The 18,223-nt window shown below is 41.1% G+C and overlaps 3 protein-coding genes across 6 annotated transcripts; all 3 read left to right on the top strand.

Annotated features, from left to right (window-relative positions):
• Positions 1-1,516: 1,516 nt before the first annotated feature.
• Positions 1,517-6,323, top strand: tekt2 (tektin 2 (testicular)). Of its 2 annotated transcripts, none has more exons than XM_037795790.1 (10): positions 1,517-1,678; positions 2,727-2,889; positions 3,035-3,160; positions 3,871-4,076; positions 4,177-4,320; positions 4,409-4,523; positions 5,033-5,140; positions 5,278-5,421; positions 5,514-5,593; positions 5,710-6,323. In XM_037795790.1, exons 2-10 carry the CDS (start codon positions 2,734-2,736, stop codon positions 5,909-5,911), a joined length of 1,281 nt encoding a protein of 426 aa, XP_037651718.1. In that variant the 5' UTR covers positions 1,517-1,678; positions 2,727-2,733; the 3' UTR covers positions 5,912-6,323. The 2 variants fall into 2 exon arrangements, with proteins under 2 accessions (XP_037651718.1, XP_037651719.1); XM_037795791.1 differs by having other exon boundaries at positions 1,534-1,678; positions 2,730-2,889.
• Positions 6,324-8,295: 1,972 nt separating this feature from the next.
• On the top strand, positions 8,296-9,405 carry LOC119503832 (free fatty acid receptor 3). The gene is given in 1 exon segment (XM_037795856.1): positions 8,296-9,405. A coding segment is annotated over 1 exon segment (1,092 nt). The 3' UTR covers positions 9,388-9,405.
• A 3,086-nt stretch (positions 9,406-12,491) lies between these two features.
• On the top strand, positions 12,492-17,193 carry LOC119503810 (free fatty acid receptor 3-like). 3 transcript variants are annotated; one of them, XM_037795821.1, is made up of 3 exons: positions 12,492-12,587; positions 14,137-14,271; positions 16,013-17,193. In XM_037795821.1, exon 3 carries the CDS (start codon positions 16,050-16,052, stop codon positions 17,004-17,006), a length of 957 nt encoding a protein of 318 aa, XP_037651749.1. In that variant the 5' UTR covers positions 12,492-12,587; positions 14,137-14,271; positions 16,013-16,049; the 3' UTR covers positions 17,007-17,193. The 3 variants fall into 3 exon arrangements, with proteins under 3 accessions (XP_037651749.1, XP_037651750.1, XP_037651748.1); XM_037795822.1 differs by lacking the exons at positions 12,492-12,587; positions 14,137-14,271 and adding an exon at positions 15,190-15,377; XM_037795820.1 differs by lacking the exons at positions 12,492-12,587; positions 14,137-14,271 and adding an exon at positions 15,457-15,629.
• The last annotated feature ends 1,030 nt before the right edge of the window (positions 17,194-18,223 follow it).

The following is an 18,223-nucleotide window of genomic DNA, read 5'->3' as shown; positions in this document are numbered from 1 at the left end:
GAGGTAACTGTACCCATTTCTTCCTCTTTACACTGACACTCCAAGCACCAGGGAGAGCTCACAAACTTTATAAACATAATCCAATGTCGGTAAATTAAGTCGAAGCAAAAGCAGTTATGATGGAGGTTTTATTTTTTTCGTGCAAGGCCTTAATAGAAGTCCGTCGGAGTAGGTGTTAACATAGCTCAGGTAATTGGGATAGTGCACTGGCTTAAGTGGTTCCCAGACTCAATGAAGTCTTTACATATAGATCTCTCTTGTGTCCCCATTAGGTGCAATGTACAGATACATGAGAAGAAGATGATTTTCAAGGTGGGAATCATTTTTTAACGGGCATTAAAAATATGGTTGTTTGTATATCTTGCTTAATAGGTCTCTGGTGTAACGCACTGAAATAGAGGTTCAGTCATAAGAGGCGCTGGTTTGAGACCAGCCTCTGTTTGGCTCACTAGTCCTGCTGCATTTTTAGTGGACACCCCAGAGGTGGCTTTTTCTTCCCCTAATTCTTCTAAAACTGTGGGAACCTTTGCTGCTGACAGAAGACCATAAAACAACCGTGGTCAGGAATGTGCTGAGGCTAGTTTGGATGCGAGTGATGGTAGTTGTAACTAACCAGCTTTTGTCTACACTGAAAGTCACCACAGCATGGAACTATAACCACTGGCATGACTAATTCTGATACTACAATAAAACAGAAGTGTTTATACCCCCGAGTGTTGTTTATATCGCAGATGTTGCTTGCATTTTGTGTTTCAGGTTGCCTTTGAGCAGCGAGCAAGACACATTGGAGGTCAAACTTTTTCTGTTTTTCTATTTCAATATTTTGTCCTAGTTTTAAATGTGAAGTGTTGTTCGCCGGTGTTACAACGAAATCTGTGACCGCAAAGGGAATGTGACCCCACTGTTACCTGTGTAATAAATGAGGCAAATATGTGAGAGAAAATACACAAAACTAAATTGTTAAAAAATGTAAATGTATTTTAATATTTTTAATTTAATGATATATTCACAAAACTCTTAAAGAAAAGAAAACAATACAGTGGGGTCACATTTTCTGACGACAGTCATCAGATATGAGATTATGAGAGAAAATATACAAACATAAATTGTCAAAAAACGTAAATTTATTTAAATATTTTTAATTTAATGATATATTCACAAAACTCAAAAAAAATTTTTAAAAAAATAGGTGCACCGGGGGTCACATTTTCCGACATCAGAAATCAGAGAAAGAAAATACACAAAACTAAATTGTTAAAAAACAACACAATTATTTTAATATTTTTTATTTAATGATATATTCACAAAACTCTAAAAGAAAAGCATCAAAAAAATAGGTACAGTGGGGTCACATTTTCCTGACAACAGTGGTCAGAAATGGTGACCTCATGTGTTACTGGCTCCTCTGCTTGTTGTACCTTCGTTACGTAAAGGAACGTGACTTACGTTCCTTGTTGGCTGACGTCATAGAAGGAGGACGTCATGAACGTTGCAACAGTGTTTCAATTATTAAAGAACTTCACTGGAACGTTGTGTCGGCTCGTTGCTAGGAGACGGCTGTAGCACTTGTTGCTATAGGAAACCAGCTGATCCAGAGGAACCAACAGGCACCAACTATCTGAATATATCTATAAATATCCATATATATCTATATATATCTATATATCCTACTATTCAGGTGAGTAAAACTCAATGTGAAGAAAGTTTAGAGCGAGATTTTAGCTTAGCTTAGCTGGTTTAACTTATTAGCTCGGTTGTAGCTTCAAACAGATCCCCTCATGTCTGTCATTTCTATATATCTGTTACAAGTTACAGCTAGTTACTAGTCTCCTGCTAGCAAACGGTCCATTCAATTAAAATGCTGCTTTCAAACTCATAATTCCTACTTTGTTAAATCTAGTTATATGAACTGTGCATGGTAACAGTAACACAATATATGGAAGACAGAACCTGCCCAAATCAAAAATAAATAAATAAATAAATGACTTGATAAATAAATTAATATTCCATTAGATGTACCGAAAATAATATTAAAAATAAATGTAGGCATTAATTAATTGATAAAATGTGACATACATTGATATTTCTGTTTTAATTTGCTTCTTAATTCCCCTATTTATCTACTCTTCTATTTAATTTCCCCTTCTTATTTATGTATTTATTTATTTATTCATTCATTCATTTATATTAGCTTCAATTTATTAATTTATTTGTATTCAATTGAAATGTATTTTTAAATTAATTTATTCATTATTAAATGTATTTATTTACTTATTTATGCATTATTTCCCCAAACTTATTTATTTCTGTATTATTTTCTTTACACATTTCCTAATGCATTTCTGCCTCATTATGCAAATACTCAACTAAAGTATAGTGCTTAACTGATTGTAACTTAATTTTCCTATACTGCACTTTGTACATCATCCTCATACATCAACTTGTTTTCTGGCTCATTCAGAATACTGCTCTTTTCTCTTTGAAAGTAGTTTTATGATTTAGGAAACTCAGCTGTTAATGATATTTGAAAACAGATCTGTGTTAAATGTATATTGATTACTAATCCAAATTGAGCTGTCTCTTTGTGATGCATGTTAGAGTAGCTCTGTTGGACTTGTACCATGTCTGCCTGTGTTTACTGTGAAACTCAAGGTCATCAATATGCTTCCCAAAACAAATCCTGCACATTTAACTGTAGTGATTTGTATGTTTGCATGTTGCCGCAGCAGTAGGATGTCTGCACTTCCTATGAAGCCTGCTCTGCGCCACAGTGTGTCAGAGTGGGAAAGCAACAACCAGCAGCTGTCTGCCACAGCACAACATGAGCGATATGTTTCTAATGAGATCCGGCAGGAAGGGAGGTCACTACGCAACGAGACCAACTGTAAGGTGGGTCGGTGAGGATGAAGCTGTCAGAAACAGTCAGTGTTACTCTGCAGGATGAAGAGTATTCCACAACACCACCATGCATTGTCCTTTATGTGTCCACATTTTATCAACCATTATCATTTTCTTGCCCCTTTTCTCTCTTTAGACAGCCTGGGATGAAAGCGATACCTCTCGCAGGTTGGGTGACCGTGCGTGGGATGTTGCCCGGTGGAAAGAGGCGTTAGAACAATGTGCACAGAAAGTGGATGAAGAGATGGAGGCGCTGACGCTGGTGATTTGTCCAAAAGCTTAAAAAACTGTGGAGTCATAGGAGTGCCATAAAAAAAAAGAACAAATCCTCTGAAAGAATAAGAAAATAAATTTGGAAATATAAAGACAAATAATAAAATATAAAAGTAACTATTTTTTTAATTTAAAATTGAGTGTATGTGTGCAGGATTTGACTCGCCCCTAATAAATAGATATATATTTAAAGATAGAAATATATATATATACAGAAATAAATTAACAAATGAATGTGAAAATAAATGAAAATGCTTATAATTATTCTTTCATATTTTGTTATTTGCCTTTATATTGCCACATGTATTTATTCTTTTATTTATTTCTCTTTGCATTTCCATATTTTTTTTATTTATTCCTCTTTATATTTCCACATTTATTTTCTTATTCTTTTACAGATTTATTCTTTTTTATGGCACTCCTATGACTCCATAAAACAACTGAGAGTTTGCTTCATTTTATGTTTTTTCTTTTTGAAGTGTCGGACCCATATATATATATACATATAAATATATATATATATTTGTGTGTTTCCTTTAGAATAAGTATCAATACTTTTGTAATTTAAAATTCAAAGACAAACTGTCTGTCTTTGTCTCTTTAATAAATAACAATCCTACTTGTGAGCATGTAGGAGTAGATTGAGTCAGACTGAGCTGACAGTGAAGTGACCTCAGTGTTGATGTGTGTTTGGGCCAGTCCAAAGAGCAAACGGAGCAGGCCCTGGCTGCGACCGCCGTTCCCCTGGAGGTCGGCAGCGAATGCTTGACGCTGAGGGACGGGCGGCGAGGGTACGAGCTTGCCCATGACCCCGTGGACGGACAGCTGAAAAAAGAAGTGGAGCTGATTGAAAGCGTGCAGCAAGTTCTGCAGCAGCACATAGACAAGGCCTTCGAGCAGCTGTGGTGAGGGACGCTGTGGTGTGATGCACAAAAATTGCAGAGGGATCATTTTCAGTTTTTTTGCTTTTTTTCTCTGACCACCTTTCTTTGTTCTTGCTCCCAGTGTTTTGCAGGAGATTCGGCACCAGCTCACCGCTGACCTCCAGAACAAGATGGACGCCCTGGACATCGATTTGTCCTGCCTGTCACTTACTACAAAGTCACCTCTGATCTCCCTGAAGCCCAACCCAACTCGCATACCATCGGGGTAAACTTGGGATAGGGGTGTGCACGATGCACTATCTTTTTTAAACTTTCATGGTTAACTCAAACAAGCTGACATGTCCTTGTTGTAGTTCCTGCACCCCCCAGGAGTGGGTCCAGTTCAGCCAGTATAACGTGGCTCGTGCCCAGGAGGCCATGCAGGTGTCCCAGCAAATGAGGGAGGACATGAGTCTCAGCAGGGCCCAGGTGTGTATGATGTAATTACACCTGGCTATGTTTGTAGTGTAAACACTACCTGGCATAATCATTGTTTGCAAGGTCATTTAGTTCAGGACTGAATGGAACACAAATAGTGATGCGGGCAATGATAAAACGTTTCCCTCTTTGGTTTTCTTAAAGGAACAGTGTGGAGCATTTAGTGGGATCTATTGGCAGAAATGGAATATAATAATAATTGATGAAGCATGTTTTCTTTAGTGTATAATAGCCTGAAAATAAGAATTGTTGTGGTTTTGTTGACTTAGAATATTTACGTATAGGGAGCAGGTCCTCTGTAGTTCTCCTACACACTTGGCACTCGGGAGAAGTTTCAGTCGGTTGCAATCGGCAACTTCACCACTAGATCGCCACCAAATTCTAAACACTACACCTTTAACTATCTGGGGACATCTTGCACCATGTCTGCTGTCATTTCTTCTATCCTGTCAAATGTGGCTCGTTTGCAATTAAATCATTCTCTATCCTGTTTTTCTTAGCTGCAGAACGAGTTGGACACTCAGCGCCGCGCCACAGAGTTTGCTCTCCGTAAGCGCAATCACCAAGAACAGCAGGCCCGAGATGAGCTGGAGTGGCAAATAAAAAATGTGAGTTATCAAATAGTTTATAATAGCAGATTTTTATAATGTTTGTAGACTGTGGATAGATTAAGCATGCAGGTTTAATCCCGCCATGCTCCTAGTAGGAAAGAGATTATTGTTAATAGTTGAAGTGTTTCCTGTAGACTGAAGACGAAATGGCAGAAATGGAGAGAGACATCTACGGGCTGGACGCAGATCTGCAGGCAAAGACGGCCTTCCTGAAACTGGCTCACACCCGACTGGAGAACAGGACCTGGAGACCTGGCATGGACCTGTGCAGAGACGAGGTATGTCAAACAGAGAATATTAGCATTAGCAGTGGAAGTAAGGTCATTAGGGTTAATGTTACTTTAATCTTCTCCTTCCTGTTTGCTTGCAGGTGCAGCACGGCCTCGTCGCTGAAGTCCATCAGCTAGAGGCCACGATGACGGCTCTGACACAGAAGCTTTCTGACGCTCAGTAAGTCCGAGGTTTGCTTCTATGATCACCAAGTGGAGCTAATAGGTTATCAACATCTTCATTCCTTTTGTTTTTCTTTCCCCTCTGCTTGTTTCTCCCTCCTCATGCTCGCTCAGGCACTCTCTGCAGAAGATGAAGCTCCATCATTGCCGCATGTTGCAGGATCTTTCCAGGAAACAGGAAGCCCTGTCTCTGGAACAACGCAGCATGAACACCCGCACCCGCCTCACATCGCCCTCCTGCACCGACAAAACCCCGGTGCTGCTGGTCCCACTCACTAACTCCAGTGGCAGGAGCAACCTGCTGCTGGCTCAGTAAGATCAGATGGTATCCAAGGGACTCAACACGTACATCAGGCTGATTCATTCATTTTTAGCTTTGACTTCATATTTTTAATCCTGCAGCCAAGAAAGTCTTAAATGAGTAAATCATCCCCATTACTGCTGAAGAACAAAACACTTTTCTGAATTTTATTTATTCCAACAACGAACATATTCCCATGACCTGTCTAGACCTTTGTGTGGTTAATTTGCTTTAAGTTGTGTTGTGTTAAATGATCAGTTATGTACTTTATCTGAGTCTATTTAAGTTATACAAAAAAACCTGAGGATTATATGCTTGTTTCCTCCCTTCCTCCCTCCTCCAAACAAAACACCACCATGATGGTCGTAACAAAAATATTTTATAGAGCAAAAAGTGATAAAATTGATTAAAATATTGACTCACCCCATGAGCGAATAATAGTACTCCTGATATCTCCCCTACACCTCAAAGCAATATCAAAATATGTATTTATTATAAAACTAGAGTTGCCATAGGCATCTGCCTTTTTTCTTTTTAAAAGAAAGTTTACTTAAAGGTTCTCTAAACGATATCCAGAGCATTAATATAGCAGCAAACAACTATTGTCTATGTAAAGATATAGAGGAGTAATGTCTACCTGAGCAGAGAATGAAGTCTCTCTCCCTCTGTGTGTGTTCTACTCAGAGCTTCTCCGTGCTTTGTTGACACATCCTCACATGTTAATATGAAACAAAGTATGCAAAAATAAACAGTTTTTATCACTTATAAACTTCAAAAATACAATTTGAACTCCATCAAACCCCCATGGAGCTCAATATTTAAAACTGTATCTCCTCTTTCAATGTTTAAACTAGACACTCCGAGCTCCACTATAACAGATACTGTTACCACTTTTAAAGGGGAACGACACCTAAATTAAGAATTCCAATATGTTATTTCCATGACCTTTGAAAACCTATGGAGCAGTTCCACACTTTATACTTGATGACATCACAAGTTTGAGTTTTCGCCCTCTAATTTTTGGATTTGGGAGAGAGATCAAGTTTATTTCCTTTTTCATATAGCACAAAAGCAAACAAGTTTTGCCCCAAAGTGCTTCATGAGATTTTCATGTTTGCTAACATTTTTTGGACCGTCTTCGACCATGGGAATAACATGTATGACTTTTGAAAATGGGCGTAGTTCCCAGTAGTTAGTAAGTGTTTGGTTCTTGCTTAATACTTTGGCAAATATTTGGAATTAGGAGAGATAGGAACATTAGAGCACACTGTGGGATTCTTGCCTTTTTGCAATATGAGCTAAATTAATCATGAGACAGTCATACCAATGTCCGTCAAAGCCCTAACTTCTGTGATCGCCAAGTTAGCTAATTAAATGGCCCTTATGTTGGAAATATCCACTAAAGCCTCCTGAGGTCAAAACGGAGAACAAGTATGAGAAGGCTGTGCTAATGTCATGTTCACTTCAGCTAATAAATAAAGTAAATATGTAGTCATTACTTTATCAGAAGAGTAACTATCAAACACACATTCGTTGTGAGCGGTGGATCGATAGACTGATCAAACAGCCAGCAGGTCTGTTTTGAACCGCCGCAGGTGTTTTCTTGGAAAAACACTTCTCGGTATCTAATAAAATGCCTCTGCAACAAGCCGCGGTGATTTTCTGCTCCATTTTCTTCACCATAAGCCTTTTTTTGCGGGGCACACCCACCTCTCTCACACAAACACACACTCTCACTAAACAACTCATTCTCTGCCATAAAAGTGCGAGAAAGCTCCGTCGCAGACACAAACAAAAGTCACCGTTCTCCCCAACCCATCCTGTCCTCGCATCGACCATCAGCTTAGCACATTTATGACTTTACTGCCTGGCACTCCAGTTCATTTCAGCTTTAAGGGGCACGGCCATGTGCTTCCTGGCGCGCTGGATTATTCTGAATCATTGCACTTAAGGGCCCAGATGCTACCTGTCTGTTGCCCTCCTCTGAAAGGGCAATTAAGGCAGCTATGGTGCCGGCTAAATGCCCCCCCATCTTCTGCATGAATGGATGCGTCTCCCTTATCTGCATCTGTGTCATGATGTCGTGTGCACCTCGCCCCCTTCCAGCCCACATGCATCAGCACCTTGTGGCCGACGCCTCCTTTTTGTTTTTTCGCCGTTGATGTTGCCTACATCTCCGAGAAACGTGGCACTGCAGCAGCTCTCTTACCAGCTTGGAAACGGGCATCCGAATGTCTGTCTTTTGAAAGACGCGGTTCGTAAATGGAGAGGACACGAGGACGACCGTGCTCCTAACTATTCAGTTTTTCTGCTTGTATTAGTCAAGACTTTCCTTGTCATGCTAAATTGGAGACGGCGCTTCCTTTTCGCTGGACTTCCTGTGCCTCTCGCCAGCGTCCATGTCCTAAACTGAAGACATGCAGCTGGCTTCCGAGGACTGCGTCGCCCTCTCCGTCTACACCTTCACCTTCTTTCTGGGCCTTCCCGCCAACGTGCTGGTGCTGTTCGTGTACGTTCGCAAGGCCCGCAAGCGCGGCGCCACGCCCAACGTGGTCTACGCCCTCAACCTGTGCGTGGCCAACCTGGTGCTCGTGGCCTGGCTTCCCGTCAAGGCTCTGGAGACGTTGCTTCAAGACTGGAGGCTGCCGGCGCTCGTCTGCCCCGTCTTCAGCTTCTTCCTCTTCTCCTCGCTGTACGGCAGCTGCCTGTTCATCACCGCCGTGACGGTGGGGCGCTACCTCAGCATAGCGTTCCCGATTATCTACAAGAGGTACCGCCGCGCTCGAATCTCGTGCTTCGTCAGCGTCGCCTTGTGGGCCTTGGTGCTCCTTCACCTCAGTTTCGCCTTGGTGGCTGAAGGAGGCGCCAACTTTATCTCCATCAAGAACGACTCCTCAGCCTGCTACAGCAACTTCAGCTCCACCCAGCTGGCCGTCCTGCTGCCTTTACGCTTCGAGATGGCCATCGTCTTGTTCCTGCTGCCTCTCGTCGTGACGTCCTTCTGCACGCTGCGCTGCGTCACCCTGGTATGGCGCTCAAATTTGCGTCCTGTGGGGAAGAGGAGAGTCCTGGCTGTCGCTCTCTCCACGCTGGCCGTGTTCGTGGTGTGCTACGCGCCCTACAACACCTCGCACGTCGTGGGGTTCGCGTTGAACAAGAACATCGAGTGGAGGATGTACGCCATGCTGACGAGCTCCTGTAATGTTTTCCTGGAGCCCGTGGTCATGCTGATGCTGTCGCCAGCTGTGTCGAGGGGGATCATGGGGAGAATTTGCGGACGACAAAGCCAGTTCAGTCGGATCGAGGGGTGTCGGCATCGATGCAACAGCACTGTCGTCGCAAATGTCAAGGCTCCACATACGCTATCTGAGAGGAGCCAGGCGGGAGCCGAGGTGACGAGAGAAAGTCAGGAGTGGGGTCACAGCGGGCGGACAGTTCAGGGACTTCAGGGGAAAATAACTGTGACAAATCCAGAAGGAGAAACAGGATAAAAACATTCATGGACAGTCTGATTGTGTGTGCTTTCCAACAGCTCCAACACCTCCTCCTAACAGATGAACCTGCACATTTCTTTACATTAAATGTTTTTAAAGACAAAATGATGAAGCTGTTTTGAAAGCCGGACCACGAGGGTGGAGTCATGATTAATCCCATGTCACTCAGTATTTTTGCTGGTGATAAAAAGTGACTTGCAGTTTTTCCTTTCAGTGTTCACACACTGGACTAACTATTCTGAACTATTTGCAGACCTAGAAATCCAGGCTCTTTGGCAAAGAAAACTGCGCATGTTTGTAATGGAAGAATTGTTAATTTTGAAGCTCCATGATTCAATGAGTCTGAGCTTTGAACCAGTCAGTGGAAAACAGTTTCCATCAATGACAATGATGACAAATGGCTCCATCTGGTGTCTGTCTCTCAAGCTGTAACAAGGGAATCACTTCATCACTTCACTTCACTTCAAACTCAGGTGCAACTAGTATCATTAATTATGGAGCAGATCGTTAATGTCATCAGTTTCACCTGTTTTTATCCTGCTGTAACGAGTCACAACTACTGAGGCATAAAGGTTTATCAGCAATTTGATGTTTGAAATTAGTTATATATTTTAATGAATATCAGTTGGTGCAATAATTGTTTGGCTTCTGAACATGTTAATTAGCTTTTAAGTCTGTTTGTCCTTCAAAATAAAGTATGATGTTTACAAATGTGTTGTGTAGGTTGTCTTTTGTCTTTAAAGATTTAAGATTTTTTTAATGAACTTCCTGTTGGCAACAACACACACACACACACACACACACACACACACACACACGTTCAACTGGAGGATGAAGTCACTGAAACCAAAAATAAAAAACGTCCGTTTTGGAAATGAAAACCACAACACAGTGTGTGGAAAGTCAATTAAGTTACATACTGATAAATGTAATGATTGTATGTAAGGATAATATTGATTGTTAGAATATTTTTATTATTAATATTTATATAGCTATCAAACTGTACAACACCTCTCTGGGAGGACGGTCTGCAGGACAGTTAATGCACACAGTGTATAAATAGGCGTTGGTTTAATGGATACCAAACTTGTGACCTCAGTGATGCTGCTTGGATGAACCCTTAGATGATGGTTCTATGAATGTCATTTACAATCTTCACAGGTTGTCCGGTAAGAACATGTAGATGATGGTGATGTATCAATTAGTCCAGGTCACACACACTCTCTTTGAGATACCACTCATTTATTGATTGAATATGGTTTGTTAATCCTTGTTTGAATAGTGGTTAATTCTCATGGACACACAGGAAAGACCGTATCAATAAATAAAGAGAAAAGAGTCCAGAAAGGTGCAACACTGATGCTGAGCTGAGTTGGAGGACAGATGAGGTTTGTGATCGGAGCAGAAGGTGATTGGAATCACAGCACTCTCTGATCATGTGAAGACCATGCACCAAGCCACAGACTATTGGTCCGTGCATGTGAACAATGCATGGGCTGGTGAGGGGATGCTTTTAGGTTAAACTGCTGCACCTTCTGAACTCAGTGCACTTTAATAGACTTTTTAATTCTGCACACCCACAAACAGCTCTACTCTGCACCTCTATAGACTGGTTTTACTGTATTCTACAAACAATGTACAGCTTTATTTATTTACTTTTGTCTATTTTTAAAAAACTCTACCTCAGTTCTCATTCCGCATTATATTCCATATTTGACATTTCTTAATCCCCTGGTCTGTACTCTATATCTCCTATATTTTATTATCCAGCACTATATCACTTTTGCATTTTATTCACATTTTTAATAGTCCTGTATCTCAGTTGTTACTCTGCACTATATTCATTGTTAACAGTTTTCTTCATCTGGTATATTTTTTATACTTTCTACTACTAACTTGTGCCTTGTTACTAACATGTTTTGCACTATGGAACTGTGATGCTGGAAACTTGAATTTCCCTCAGGATCAATAAAGTTACTATCTATCTATCTATTATATTAATATATTTGTTGCAAGGTGAGGTGCAGGAGAGCAAGGTGAACAACATGAAGATAAATCATCACACTGGCAGGTAATTATGCTTGAAAAATAAGGCAGACTTTTATTTTCAGTCTGTAAAAATCCATCAAACAACGTAAAAACACATGGAGGGAAACATCGTCTGCATTCAATTACACTGCTCACCGCAGGCCTGATGCTGCTCTTTTTACCACTCTCCCAAAACTCTGCTTTCACACATCCTCATATAACCTCACAGCCCGCCCTTCCAGTTCAAACTGGCCTGTCAGGAGAGTCCTGCTATTAGCTCAGACTGGAGAGACCTGCAGAGAGAACCTGGGAAATCAGAGCACACCTGAACACACCTGGAACCACTCAGTCAGTCAGTCAATTAAGCTCTTAACTACACACATTAGAAAACAAAGAAAACTGTGATCAACAACACTTGGTTTATCCAAACAGTTAGTGAGGGAGTTGATGCTTCCTCAAAATATTTAATATTATATATATTATTTATATATATATTTATTAATATTATTTGAATATTGATAATGTTCTGTTACTTTACACTCTGTTACATTACGTTCTGTTACGTTCTGTTACGTTACGTTACGTTACGTTACGTTATGGAAGCAAAATATCCCAAAATCTCAAAAGTGCATGAAAAACGATAACACAAAAACAATTTACACATAGCCCACTTAATAAATCAATAATATGTCAAAACCAAATAAGGTGATGAGCACAAGGAAATATTACAATAAATAACAATAATACAAAGTGAACATCAAATAGTGAAAAATAAATAAATAAATTAAAAAAAATAATTTTAAGAATAAATAAACGTTGTTCTGCTTCTGATTGGATAAGTAGCACTGAAACATTTGCTCATCAATGATAAACACAGTAAATCTTGGTGTGTAAACTGTCATATACCGTATATAAAAACATGTCTGGTTTTAATGTGTCTTTAATGTTGAACCTCAGATCAGCCAGGGATCATTTGGCATCATGCAGCAGAACTAATGCCGGGTTTGTTGTTGAGAATGTTGTTGTGCAGGCAGACAGAGGTGTATATAAAGGGGGCTGGTGGGAGGACTGGAGATACAAACTGATCGACCACAGTGGAGATGAGGGACTCCACCGACAGTTTGATCCTCAGTGAACCAAAACGTGCCACTGGTAGTAGCAGATAACAGGTGAGTCACACTGAAATACCTGTTGGTAGAACTGTTGTTGTAGCTGCTGCTGATAATTTGAAGTTAATCTGAAGCTACTTTGGTGTATTATTTAGCTCTTGTGCCAAAACGTTTGATTTAATTTAAAGTTTGTAAAGATGAAGTAAAGTTTGTCCCTCTGAGACCCACAATAGACCCTTTTTAGTGTTTTTTAGGAGGGTACAGGGGGTCTTTAGGGGGAGATAGCAGGTCAGCAGTAGATGTCACATAGAAGTGGTGTACATCATCTGAAAGCTGAGGAACCTGAATTTGAGGTGTAGCTCAGCACTGTGTGTCAACATGTTCTAGTCTTGAATCAGAAATAAACATGAATTAATTAATATTATTTTATTAATAATTATTTTTATTTTTATCTATTATTCAAATAATTAATTTGTTTTTATTATTCAATTCATTAATTAATTAAAATAAATAGTAAAAGTGTATAAGGGTTTAGAACATTATGATAGAAGTATATGATAGTCATCCCCATGCTCTGTTATGTCTCATAAGTTAAGCAGTCATTTTTGAGTCGATACCATTTGTTACACAGATTTTGTGCTAAATTTAACCATTTTTTACCACTCGAGAATTGATAAAAATGATCAATAATCCCTCCAAAATACCACATTAAGACACCAAGACATTGAGGAACACCACAGAAAAAGCCATGCTGTGATTTGGTTTCAAAAACGTTTGACATTTGGAGATTTCTGCAAGAACTGCATTTTTCAACGATTGGATGGCGAGCACTTCTGTTGTGGAAACTGCTCAGAAACCCCCTTATAGTCAATCCAGCTAGGCAAGCCATCCATCCTCTGAATGCTCTAGGTCTCTAGTTTGTGGCTGTAAAGTTTCATGAGGCTGTGATTATCCTAGAGGTCACCACAGGTCATTTTATACAGTGAGGTCAAGTTTAAAAAAATGGTCTCATTACAATGAAATGGCCACTATGGGGACTAACATCTTCACACATGATACGCAAGTCTTTTTAGGGACCCCAGTATGCAGAAAAACATCATTTTAGGAATTATGATTTTATAATTTTTCATAAAGTGGGCATTACTGTAAAGGGGAGACTCGTGGGTACCCATAGAACCCATTGTCATTCACATATCTTGAGGTCAGAGGTCAAAGGACCCCTTTGAAAATGGCCATGCCAGTTTTTCCTCGCCAAAATTTAGCCTAATTTTGGAGCGTTATTTAGCCTTCTTCCTGAAAAGCTCAGGGTGCTAATGATTTATAGAATTGTATTTTTATTAGTCTTTCCTTTATTTCATACAAAATAAAGAGTGTAGTTTTTCCATGGGAACCTGTAGAGCTCTCTGCCCTCTGGTGGGCACTACCGTGAGATAAAGCAACATCTGCCCTTCTTCTTTGTCACCGGCGAAGCCTTTCATACAGAAAAATAAAGTTATTACGACACATTTCCACTTACATCACGCCAAGAGGTTGCTGGGAGACGATGTTTGGAGAGCGAGGAGAACAAAGATTGTGACCAGGAGCTTATTAAATTTTCCCCCTATTGAAGGTGCAGATAGCAGATATTCAGTAGGACATGCATATTAAGTGCATGTGACCAAACCAGTCTGCTTCCAGAGGGCTGCAGCATCAGACGGGACGGCCGCACAGTGATGGAGAGCCTGGTTTATCAAGCTTTACAGAGGTGAGGTAGTCTTCTGGCTTCTTATAAAGTAATTTGTGAAGGCTGTGTAGCTTTATTTTGTTGAATTTTTTTAAATGATGTGAGTGTTGTTTGTGCAGTATTAAGGTGTTCTTTGATTTTAATGTAATTTAAAGGGAATGTCTTTGTATCTGAAGCCTCATACAGCTTCTTATTCTATTTTATAGACTTCAGTTGCTGCTGTTAAAACGTTAATGAGCCACACACATTACTGGCCTACATTGACATTCATTACGATGAACTTGGACACGTATTTTAGTCAATCTCACAAACTCTGTATCTAATACTCACTACAGCAACACATCTGCAACTGAAAACAACCTCCAACATAAACAGTTTACTTCTATTTGAGTAACTTCTGTTTGCTCTGCTTTTTTAGGAAATGTATAAATATTTGTGTCCCATTTTTAAAGATGTACTCAGTATGAACCAACGGGCTTATAGGGCTGAGTGGAGGAAATGACAAATTGACAATAAGGAAAATAAAAAAGAATATTATATATACATTTCTTTAGAAAGGTTTATATTTTCCTAACACAGCTGGGCACTGAAGCTTTTTATCATATGTTATTCAAATTGGAGTCAATTGTTAATGTTGGGGAGTATTTTCAGCTGCAGATGTGTTGCTGTGGTGAGTATTGAGTTTGTGGGATTGACTATATATTCAGGTATATATTCTTTAACCCCATAACCAACTGAAGGCTTTTTCACATTGATTGTACTCTCACCTTTATCAATTTAAATCCCCTCATTTAAAAGAGTATGTCAAGTTGTTAAAGAGGACCTATTGTGCTTATTTGCTTGATCCACTTTCCTTTAGTGTTATATATATTTTTTTGTGCATGTAAAAGGTCTGCAAAGTTACTGCCTGAAACACCTCGCTTGAAGTCCCGCCTTTTCTTCTATATGTCACGGTGCAGGGAGCAGAACAGGCAGGAAGGACCCCAATACAGATTCAACAAAGATATTTAATTCATAAAAAAGGCTCAGAAACTGAGAGTGCAAGATGCAGACAGGTAACTGGCAAACAAAAATGCATGCATGACAAAAGACGAACCGACAAAGAAGAAGAAGAAAAAGGAACAGAGGTGATATAAATAGTGAGTGACTAATTGGGAAAGTGGGAACAGGTGAGTAGGAGGTGAGGAGAGAGCAGGACTAGTTGAGGACAGGTGAAACTGATCAGGGCAGAGCCAGACGATCAAAAAGGCAGAAAACAAACGGCAGGAAATAAACCCAGACAAAGACTCAAGAGGAGAGGACTGTCAAACTAAAAACAGGAAACAAACTCTATAACAAAAATCCAGGACAATGACACCGTAACGTGGTGATGTCACCAGGTAACACATTTGCATTATACCTGCCTATAGCGGCTAGTTTGGCACACCCTCAAACAAAGCTAGTTAGAGTGGAGGACAATCCATCTGTTAGTTGTTGAGACATCACACTCAAAACCACAAAATGTCAACCTCCCATGGTGACCCCACAGGAAGTCAGTCGGACTCATCCTCTGGGGATCAAGAACTTCTGTACAAACGTTCATGATAAGCCATCTGTTGTTGAGATATTTCAGTCCCAACCAAAGTGGTAGGTCGATCAACATTTCTATCCCTAGAGCCAAAACCAGACCCAACTACAGAGATTCAAAAGTCCCTCTAAAATATTCAACTAAATCCGCCTTGAATGCTTTTATGAATCATGTTTCCTGTTTTCTTGCATCCAGTGTCTGAGAGAGTCCGTCCCTGGTGTGAGCAGTCGCCATGCTGTGCAATCGCCTGTTGCTTTCCGTCTACATCGTCACCTTTCTGATGGGGGTCCCCGCCAACGTCCTGGCGTTCTGCACCTTCTGCCGCAAGGTGCGTCGCAAGGCCGCCCCGATAGACGTCCTCCTCCTCAACCTCACCATCTCCGACCTCATCTTCCTGGCTTTCCTGCCGTTTAAAATGAAGGAGGCCTTCGACGGCATGGCCTGGATGCTTCCCTACGCCCTGTGTCCCTTCACCGGTTTCATGTTCTACGTCACCATCTACAACAGCACGCTGCTCCTCACGGCCGTGAGCGTGGAGCGCTACCTGGGGGTCGCCTTCCCCCTCCGGTATTCCCTGTGTCGTAGACCTCGCTACGCCGTGTTAGCCAGCGTCATGTTCTGGGTGGTGACCTCCCTGAACCTCAGCATCGTCTACATCATGCCCTACGCCCAGTGGAGCAAAGGCACCGCCGCGCCTCCACCAACCTGCTACCTGAACTTCACCGAGGACGAGCTGGACATCCTGCTGCCGGTCCGCCTGGAGCTCTTCCTCGTCCTCTTCTGCGTCCCCTTCTTCATCTGCTGCTTCTGCTACGCCAACTTCATCCTCATCCTGTCCCGTCTCCCGAACATCGGCAGGCGGCGGAGGCTGCGTGCCATCGGCCTGACGCTCAGCACGCTGGTAGTGTTCGCCGTCTGCTTCGGGCCTTACAACGCCTCCCACGTGGTGGGGTTTGCTCGTCGGGAGAGCGAGGAGTGGAGGAACGTGGCGTTGCTCTCCAGCACCTTCAACGCCTGCCTGGATCCAATTATCTTCTACTTCTCCTCGGCGGCGGTCAGAAGCATGTTAAACCACTGCTTCAGGAACATCATGGCTAAGCTGCACATCCTGAGGTGTGGGGGGGCTCCTCACGGTCCTCACCAGAGACCCGCCAAGACTGATAAATACAAGGAAGCACCTCTTCCATGAAAACTCTGGAGAAACTATCAACGTAAATGTCTCTTTTTGATAGTTTGTTGATTTCATGCAAAAAAATATGGATAATATGAATTGTTGCCGCACTCCTGTGACCTTTGGGAACAAATGGAACAGGAAACTGTCCCATCAGGAAACATACTATACATACAGTGTCCTGGTTAAATATCCTTTTCTGTGACTCACTGTGCAACGAGGACGCTGTTTAATCAAAGATGAGTGTTTTATAGGAGCGAGGGATAAAGCAATTTAAAAACCAGGGCATGTTACATAAGCAGGAAGTGAAGAGACGGCACACTGCCGAGCTAATTTAGAATCATAAGCACGGAGCGGGCGGAAGCGTAAACACGGAGAATACACAAGGCTGCAGTGAAGAACAGTTATAAAGTGCGTCTTTCAAACAGGGAGTGAGTGATAACCGCCCTCCGGCCATTTCCTGTCAGTAATAATGAACGCGGCGCTCCTACAGTATGCAGGTGGAGTGCGTGTACACACAGATAACATCCCTTTATAGTATAGAGTACAGCCTGTTGGAGTTCATTTATTACTTTATTATGTACACTAACATTTTATAAAAAGTTTAATTAATCTAACCGAGAACAGGAACGACTTACTACCTCGAGGGAACAACATACTACCTCGAGGGAACGACTTACTTCCTCGAGGGAACGAGTTACTAACTTGAGGAAACAACTTAACGACTTACTAACTTGAGGGAACAACTTACTTCCTCGAGGGAACGACTTACTAACTCGAGGGAACGACTTACTAACTTGAGGGAACGACTTACTAACTTGAGAGTTACTAACTCGAGGGAACGACTTACTAACTTGAGTTACTAACTCGAGGGAACGACTTACTAACTCCAGCGAACGACTTACTAACTCGAGGGAACAAGTTACTAACTTGATGGAGCAAGTTACTAACTTGAGGGAACGACTTACTAACTTGAGTTAGTAACTCGTTCCCTCAGTCGTCAAATCACAAACCACTACGATTATTAATAAATGCCATATTTCCATACAACAACTTACTAACTTGAGGGAACGACTTACTAACTTAAGGGATCAACTTACTAACTTGAGGGATCAACTTACTAACTTGAGGGAACGAGTTAATACGGGTGTAGGGGGGTTCTGTACTTTAAGGCTCTGTAGATGTATTATATTAAAAAATATTTGTCTACATAAAACTGTCATCAATGATACCTT

Source organism: Sebastes umbrosus, chromosome 15 (assembly GCF_015220745.1).
Source record: "Sebastes umbrosus isolate fSebUmb1 chromosome 15, fSebUmb1.pri, whole genome shotgun sequence".
In the NCBI taxonomy this organism is placed as follows: Eukaryota; Metazoa; Chordata; class Actinopteri; order Perciformes; family Sebastidae; genus Sebastes; species Sebastes umbrosus.
The sequence above is the reverse complement of the archived record's forward strand: the minus strand, read 5'-3'. Positions and strand labels throughout refer to the sequence as shown.

Bases quoted from the DNA above. Each gene is read 5' to 3' on its own strand.
- tekt2 (XM_037795790.1), top strand. From the start codon at position 2,734: ATGTCTGCACTTCCTATGAAGCCTGCTCTGCGCCACAGTGTGTCAGAG. The intron at 2,890-3,034 runs GTGGGTCGGTGA...TTCTCTCTTTAG, and splicing joins GCAACGAGACCAACTGTAAG to ACAGCCTGGGATGAAAGCGA. The intron at 3,161-3,870 runs GTGATTTGTCCA...TGTTTGGGCCAG, and splicing joins AGATGGAGGCGCTGACGCTG to TCCAAAGAGCAAACGGAGCA.
- LOC119503810 (XM_037795821.1), top strand. From the start codon at position 16,050: ATGCTGTGCAATCGCCTGTTGCTTTCCGTCTACATCGTCACCTTTCTG.